General features: G+C 43.5%; 1 protein-coding gene across 1 annotated transcript in view; it reads left to right on the top strand.

The window, feature by feature from the left end:
- Positions 1 to 438: 438 nt before the first annotated feature.
- LOC142575835 (transmembrane protein 120 homolog) overlaps positions 439 to 8,709 on the top strand; it is a 29,486-nt gene continuing 21,215 nt past the window's right edge. The window contains exon 1 of the mRNA XM_075685533.1: positions 439 to 801. Within this exon, the coding sequence (XP_075541648.1) occupies positions 727 to 801 (75 nt within the window). The 5' untranslated portion in view covers positions 439 to 726. The remainder of the gene's footprint in view (positions 802 to 8,709) is intronic.

Below are 8,709 nucleotides of genomic sequence, written 5' to 3'. Positions count from 1 at the left end.
AGGAAAAAAAGAAAAGACGTCATGCAGTGGCGAACAAATGGATGTCGAATCTTCGCCGTTGCCCAAGCACCGCCCTTTTCCCCATTGTAAGAAATAAAGGTTCACTCACCTGCTAAAATGACAACAGGCACGTCAAGAAATTAAGGGTATGCGTTTCGCAGCAGTGGCGTGGGGATTAGCCAGGCCGCATACTAACAGGAATTTCGGGGGCACGTGCCCTATGTCTCCCTCCCTGGCTGCGCCAATGTTTCGCAGTTAAGACGGCCAAACGTTTCATGCCAGCGCCGGTAACAGATTGACGCCGCGTCACGGAAAAACCTGAGCGGCGCGCAAACATCTGCCTTGAATTTCCCGCTCGTCAGTGCGTCACTGCTGACGTCGCAGCCGAAGCACGCAGCGCAATCCAATCCAAGTGACCAGAGCCATTGCTGCGAGAGTAATGAAATCGCAAGCCAGCCCCCACAAGCGACGCAAGGCCAGCGAGGCAAGCCAGCGAAGAGGCGAGTGGAAGCGAACGCCGGGCGGGCGTGTTTTGTGAGAGGGTGTGATCGAAAAGAGAAGCCAAGGGACTCTAGCGACCGAAGCAGCGTCGGAGTTATCGCGGCGTTGTCCTCTGTGCGTCTTCCTTCGGCGGCTTCGTTAGGTGTCTGCCCCCGCCGACGTGCTTGGAGTTCCGGCGAGCGCTGGCTACTTTGCTGCGTTCGTCGCTCATTCCACACTGCTGAGATGAGCGATTCGCAGCCGTTGGCCGCCTGCATTGAAGAATGGGACCAGCTCGAGAAGGAATACTGCGACTTAGAGGTGAGCTCTCTGCGGGACAGCTTGCATGTCGTGACGTTTGAGCTAGCAAGCGTTTGGCAAGTGCTGCTTGTTGCGTCTACGCTGCGGCCGTACTGTTATAGTCTCCTGGATAATGGTACTCTTTTTGGCAAGCACCTCTTTGTCAGTTACTTCGCGAACACAAAAAGTCATTGCTGCTCAAAGGGAGTTCGCCATGCATTGTTAATGCAGGCAGGGTTAATTACTTTCGTTTCACCAAAATCGGAGAGTTTCCCCCACAACGTCTCGTAAGTTCTTTGCCCTAGTGGACAGCTTTGGCTGGGTGGTCTGTAGCGAGGTTCGTGTATGAATGCTTTTCTGTTAGCGGATGCCTGCGGATCTCCGTATTCCCCTGATACATCGTCACGTCTGTGCCACTAAAAACAATCTTTTGCGGAGTTTGAAGAACATAGTAGTGAGGCTGAGGCATCCGGCAAGGTTCGTTGCTAGCATCGTGACTCTTGACCCTGACATGTAATACCGACCAGCTGCTGACATCATGTTGCCAGCGCAAACGTTGCCGGCCAGTGTGCCAAAAGACATCTACTGCGCTTGCCTACTCCTCTCTTGCCGTTTTTTTCTGTCTTCACGGCATGTTTTTTTTTTTTTTAAATCCCAGCGTGAGAAACAAAACACACTGTAAACAGTTCCGCCGAATTGGCTGTCTCATCCGCCTTGAGAAGTAGGCGCGCCGTCGATTCACTCAAGGTCGAACGGCGCCTCAGCCTCTGCTTAGCATGTTTTCCTGCCCCTTGGCGATCTCAATCATCGCTTAACTGGTGTCGGTAAGAGCCGAATAAAATACACCACCGTTGCGTGCGCTTGTGTTGTGGACGTTGTTTCCCACGTGATTTTTCCCCAGGGCCGTTCTTTTGCGGCAGCCGATTCTGGCTGTCGTGAGGCGCTGTGTTCGTAGTTGAACAGGAAGAGCCAGCAAAGGCGCACGAAGGAGAGAATCTGGCATCGAGAACGTAGGTGAGATGAAAAAAAAAAAAAAAAGTAGGACTGTTAGTGCCGGCCATGCCGCCAAGTTCCCAACGTATGGCCTGTGCAGGGAAAAGGTAAAAAACGGCGACACCACAGAGTACTTCGCATTGAAATGCGTTTTTAAATCGGCTCGGTTTGACTGGAGGCAGGACCATTCGGATTTCCTCGTGCTCCGCGGTCGGTTGCTCAAGCGCGAGATTTAGCGAGTATGGGCGTACAGCACGAGCGCCACTTAAAACTCGGTGACCTCGGTATGCTATATATATATATAGCTCGGGGAATTTAGCAATAGTTAAAATTGAAATGTCGAAAAGAAAATGCAGTAAAAGACACACACACACACACACACACACACACACACACACACACACACACACATATATATATATATATATATATATATATATATATATATATATATATATATATATATATATATGAGAGTCCCAAAATAACCACATTATGTAGTTTCGGGGTGTTCGCTCGTTGGGAAAAATAGACAATGTTGAAATGTACAGCCTTTCATTTTGTGCCTACAGTAGTAGCTGTATAATCTCCTGAAGGGCTGTCTGAGCGGCTGGAAAATAGTCTACGCATATATGTTATTCCATCACCATGCCTCTGTTTCCTGTAGATAGTGGGCCTCTTCAGACCGGTAACAGACAAGCATGGTCGTCGTGCACAGATAAGAGCAGTGTACTTTTTAATGCATTGGTGCTGGTGGCATTGAAGACAGCAGCTCACTGTCTGCCGGTGCTTATCACTGCCTCAACAGCACACAACACCAGACAAGCGAGATAGGAAGTGTCGTGATTCTGCCCCATGGGTTGGTTGGGCTGCTGCGGTTATTGCTGGGAGCTCTGTACAAGCAAAGAGTGTGTTTCACAGTATATCTAGGCTCCAAGTGCTGCCATTGTGCGATACAACACTGTGCTGTTTTCTATAAATGTCTTTATTTTACACATTTATTTGCTCTTAGGTATGTAAGGAGTTAGGGCACCTCAGCAGCTTAAGTACAGTAAAATTGGCAGTTGGAGGCAGTTTGATGTATCTTTCCTTGGGTAATGCAAGCCTTCCTTGTTCTTTTCATACCGTCAGTTATTTGAACACGCTTCATGTGGATACACCCGCCGTGGTTGCTCAGTGGCTATGGTGTTGGGCTGCTGAGCACGAGGTCGCGGGATCGAATCCCGGCCACGGCGGCCACATTTCGATGGGGGCGAAATGCGAAAACACCCGTGTGCTTAGATTTAGGTGCACGTTAAAGATCCCCAGGTGGTCAAAATTTCCGGAGTCCTCCACTACGGCGTGCCTCATAATCAGAAAGTGGTTTTGGCACGTAAAACACCAAATATTATTATTATTCATGTGGATACCTTCTTAAGATGCTGCTCGTGGCTGACTGTTTTCAGTGAATGAATCGAATACTCTGGTATTCAGTTCCTTATTTGTAGCATTGAAAGTACTTGTGCGTACTTGTAGTCCTTTCCAGCGAAAGTGCTCTGGGTGTTGCCATAATGCCTTCTGGTCTGTTGTGTAAATATGCATGAGCCCCTTGCAAAAGCACTGCAGAAGCTGCAGCATGTGGTTTTGTTCTCACGTGCGGCAGCCTGGAGAGAAGCTCTAGTCTGCTGCAGTAACGCTGTGGCTATGGCATTGGCCTGCTGAGCTCGAAGTGTGATCCCTGCCATAGCAGCTGCATATCTAAAGGGGAAAAATGCAAGACCGCTTGTGTACTTAGATTTGTAAGTTCCCATTGAAGGACTCCAAGTGGTCAAAATTAATCCAAAGTCCCACCTGCTACAGTGTACCTCATAATCATATTGTGATTTTGGCTACTAAAACTCGAGAATTTACGAGATGGAGATGCTCTCCGCCCTGCCTTGATGGAAAGGTCTAGCATTTAGCGGAAATACCGGAAACAGTGTGAGAAGTGATGGGAAGTGTGCTTGCAGAAATATGCTTGCTGCATATTTCTCTGTGAGAGATTGTGTCTCCCTGTCTGACCCCTTTCTTTATAGGTATCTTCCTGCTTTTCTTGTGTAGAATTAAGGTAGCTGTAGAACCTCTGTATATATTTTCCAAGGTATTTACGTAAGCGTTCTGTACGCCTTGATTACGTAATGCTGCTATGACTTCTGGTATCTCTACTGAATCAAATGCCTTTTCATAATCTATGAAAGCCATATAGACAGGCTTATTGTACTCTGATCGGATTCATATCATGAGACTGAAATAATCAGAAGAATAAGAATGGGATGGCAGTACGTTTGGCAGTCATTCTCAGATCATGAACAGCAGGTTGCCATTATCCCCCAAGAGAAAAGTGTATAACAGCTGTGTCTTACCAGCACTCACGTACGGGGCAGAAACCTGGAGGCTTATGAAAAGGGTTCTGCTTAAATTGAGGACGATGCAACGAGCTATGGAAAGAAGAATGATGGGTGTAACGTTAAGGGATAAGAAAAGAGCACATTGGGTAAGGGAACAAATGTGAGTTAATGACATCTTAGTTGAAATCAAGAAAAAGAAATGGGGCGGGGGGCAGGGGCAGGACATGTAATAAGGAGGGAAGATAACCGATGGTCATTAAGGGTTACGGACTGGATTCCAAGGGAAGGGAAGCGTAGCAGGGGACGGCAGAAAGTTAGGTGGGTGGATGAGATTAAGAAGTTTGCAGGGACAACATGGCCACAAATAGTACATGACCGGGGTAGTTGGAGAAGTGTGGGAGAGGCTTTTGCCCTGCAGTGGGCGTAACCAGGCTGATGATGATTGTGCTCTGCGGATTTCTTGATCACCTGATTAATGACATGGGTGTGATCCATTGCAGTGTCTCCCTTCCTGAAGCCAGCCTGTTCCCTTGGTTGACTAAAGTCCAGTATTGCCCTTATTCTATTCGAGATTATTTTGGTGAATATTTTATATAATACTGGGAGTGAGCTAATGGGTCTATAATTTTTCAATTCTTTAACGTCTCCCTGTTTGCGGATTAGTGTAATGCTTGCATTCTTCCAGTTTTCTGGGACCCTTGCAGTCGATAGACACCTCGTATAAAAGCCACCAGTTTTCCAAGCATTGTGTCTCCTTCATCTTTGATTAAATAGACTTATTCCATCTTCTCCTGCTGCACTTCCTTGTTTCATGTCTTGTAAAGCCCTTCTGACCTCATCGCTAGTTATAGGAGGAGTTTCTGTATCCTGTTCATTACGGTTTCTAATGGTGGTATCCTGACTCTTCTGGGTACTGTACAGGTCAGTATAGAATTATTCCGCTGCTTCTACTATACCTTCGAAATTGCTCATATTACCCTGCTTATTTTTCAGTCCAGACATGTTGGTTTGTCCAATGCCAAGTTTTCTTCTCACTAATTTCAGGCTGCGTCCATTTTTTATGGCTTCTTCAGCTTTTCTCACGTGACAGTTTCGAATATCACTTATTTTCACCTTGTTGATCAGTTTTGACATTTCGGCGAATTCTATCTTATCTCTTGTACTGGACAGTTTCATTCTTTGTCTTTTCTTTATTAGGTCCTTTGTTATTTAGGAGAGCTTGCGTACTGGTTGCCTTAGTGCCTTGCCTCCCACTTCAATTGCTGCCTGTGAAGCCAGTCTAGTTACGGTTTCATTCATTACCTTTATGTCATCGTCATCTCTCTGTTCTAAGGCTGCATATTTGTTTGCAAGTACCAGCCTGAATTTGTCTGCTTTTACCCTTACTGCCTCTAGGTTGACCTGTTTCTTCTTGACCAATTTTGCTCTTTCTCTCTTCAAATTGAGGTGAATCCCAGCCCTCACTAAACTATCATCAGTGCACTTTACCCTATTTGTCACTTCTACATCCTGCAGTATGCTGGGGTCGGCAGAAAGTATGAAATCAATTTCATTTATTGTTTCGCCATTAGGGCATTTCCAGGTCCACTTTCTATTGCTACGCTTTCTGAAAAAAGTGTTCATTATTCGAAGCTTACTTGTTTCCGTGAATTCTACCAGCATCTCTCCTCAAATGTTGCTAGAATTGATGCCGTAGTTGCCAATTGCTTGTTGACCAGCCTGCTTTTTCCCCACTTTTGCATTGAAGTTTCCCCTGACTACAGTATATTGAGTTTGCGCTTTTCTCGTCACTAATTCAACGTCATAAAAATGTTCTATTTCATCATCATCGTGACTGGTTGTTGGAGCGTAGGCTTGTACTACCTTTAATCTATACCTCTTATTAAGTTTCATTACGGCTACTGCTACCCTCTCATTAATGTTGTATAATTTGTCAATGTTGCCTGCTGTGTCCTTATGAATTAGGAATTCTACCCCATATTGCTTCTTATTAGGGAGACCTCTATAGCAGAGGACACGGCCGTTGTTTAGCAATGTATAAGCCTCACCAGTTCGTCTAATCTCACTAAGGCCGATAATATCCCAAACAATGTCTGATACTTCCTCAAAGAGTGCTATTCTTGATTATAGACAGCTCACAATGTTGATCCTTGGGCATACAAACACCTTTTTTTGAAACTAAACTGATGCATGTACTGCACTGTGTAGATGTGTAACATTTAAAGGGACGCTATTGAGAAACGAGGAAAGTTTAGGTTGCTAAAGTATTATTAAAGGGCTATACAGTTGATGGCTTCCCATTAATTGGTTGATTATTGGAAGTGGAAATGATGTTCGAAGCTCTATTTTCAAATTTCCCACCGAACTTGCGGAATCAGTACACCAATGTGACGCCATAGATAACATAGTATCTTTTCGCATTTCGGCCATTGTGCTTCAATAAATATTCTTGAAACTTCCCAAGTTCAGTGCTTGCCTCTTTCAGAACAATGTAATTCATTTTTACCTATAAAGAAAGCTTAACTATGCCTGAGGAGACGGCATAAATATCGCTGTTGTCACGGCTAGCTGGTGCGGGGAATTTCAAGGCGGCATCACCAACCGCCTTTCGTTCTTGCACCTTTTCTGGCTTACCAGGTGTATTCTTGGAGTATGAGTGACTGTTTTGCTATTGTGGAAAGGTAATTTACTTACACAGCTGAAATCATTCTTCTCTTTAGTGACCTTTTAACCAAGTACATTTTGGTGATGGTATTAAAAAAATATGGTATTATATTTATGCTGCATGTACAAGTAGGTTATTAGTTAATACATATTTAAAACTAATGTTGCATTACAAACTTAGTTATACACGTCTGCTTACTTGTTCTTTTTTCATTAAAGTATTTGGATGCACATAAAACCATTAGTCTTAGCTGGTTCATGCAGTCATTCAGTTCTTTAGAAATACTGTCATGATGTTACATTGGCACATCTGTTGGCTGTTGTCCTTCACATTTAGATTCCTTGTCATATTTCACTAAAGGTAATTGCACAGACAGCTGTTTTTCTTTGATCTAAGCAGTCCAACTGCATTGTTTGGTGTATGCTGATGTATTGCTCACTTTGGAAAAGCTGAGAGGAGGGATAAAGGGCAGAAAAGAAAGAAAAATTGACTTTTCATTGTGTCTCCCATTTCACGTCATCTGTCTCGAATGCCCCTATATTTAGCACAAGCAGGGGTACAGTTGCTTTCCTTTTGTTCTGTTCTCTTGTTTGCAGTGGCTTCCATATCAATGTGCATCCAAGAAATCATTGGGCGCATTCTGTAGAGACTAGTGCATGAAATATTTTGCATGCCTCCTTAAGTAGGTGTTATACATTCATTTTTTTTTCGGCAAGGTATGAAAGATCTTTTGAGACATCGAGTATGATGCTCTAATTAGTAGATACGAATATTTGAATTTAGTATAAAACAATGCAGTTGCACTTGAAACTGCTTGACATGTCTGTAGTGAAAAAAAAACAACAAAACAAAACAAAAAAACGTGACCAAATAAGGCAATTGTGTAACTTCAAGCCAGTCAGTCACTATACAGCATGTCACAACATTTAAGGCAGTTATAATGGAACTTCTCTTTCACTTTGTTTCTGCAAATTGCAACTTGAGGCGACTGAGGCAGTATACAGTCTTTGTAATGTTGATCATAGCAAGAGTTTTGGAAACACAAAAGATGTGTATTAATCTAACACATTTCCATCAAATGGCATCTGTACCTCATTTTAACTCCACTTTCGAAGCATGCAGCTGTATATTTCAGCATATTATATACCCAATTATGCTTGCACACAAAAAAATAAAGAGCAGTGAACGAGGGCACAGTGTGGGATAAAAAGTAACAGCTGCTTGAAAGAGCTTTCATGCAGTTGTAGTTGAAAGAGCTTTCATGCAGGTGTAGAATGTTGAATGCGTTGTCTCTGCAGGGTCTAGTAACTGCGGTGCTTATTTCGGACGGGTGGCCAAGTATATTAAAGGCACACCAAACAGAAAAATTGCTTATGCTGCATTAGTAAATGACCTTTCTATGATACGAAAAATGCCACTCTTACCACGAAAAACTTGGTGAGGCCACAGATGGTGCAAAACGAAAGACACGTGGGGATGTCCCCTTGAAGCTCCCACGTCAGCTTGCCGTCGCATCATAAACTTTGATGGACAGCATCTGCTTGAGCCTAGTTAATTAGTGAAGATGGACTAAATTGTGTTCTAAAATAATAGCAAGTCTCGGGAACAATTAGTGAACCACAATGGCCAAGTAAAAGAAACATGCTTTCAAATCCATCAGTCACACTGATGTACTAGCACTGGGATTTCAGTGTGAAATACAAATATAGAACTTTGACCTTCTTCTTTTTCTTCTAGTAATGAATGTCTTATTGTGAAATTAATGAATATAGTTTTGAAAAAATGCTTTATCAGTCTTAGCTGATTTAGCTTATCTCTTTAGTGCTTCTCTTCATCATAAACAAATCATTTTATTGGAATTCATTCCTTGCTCAAGCTTCTCACATTGTTTTGAACATGGTCTCT

The sequence above is a fragment of the Dermacentor variabilis genome, chromosome 3, assembly GCF_050947875.1.
Source record: "Dermacentor variabilis isolate Ectoservices chromosome 3, ASM5094787v1, whole genome shotgun sequence".
Taxonomy (NCBI): domain Eukaryota; kingdom Metazoa; phylum Arthropoda; class Arachnida; order Ixodida; family Ixodidae; genus Dermacentor; species Dermacentor variabilis.
Note: the sequence above shows the minus strand (reverse complement) of the source record. Positions and strands in the feature narration are given on the sequence as shown.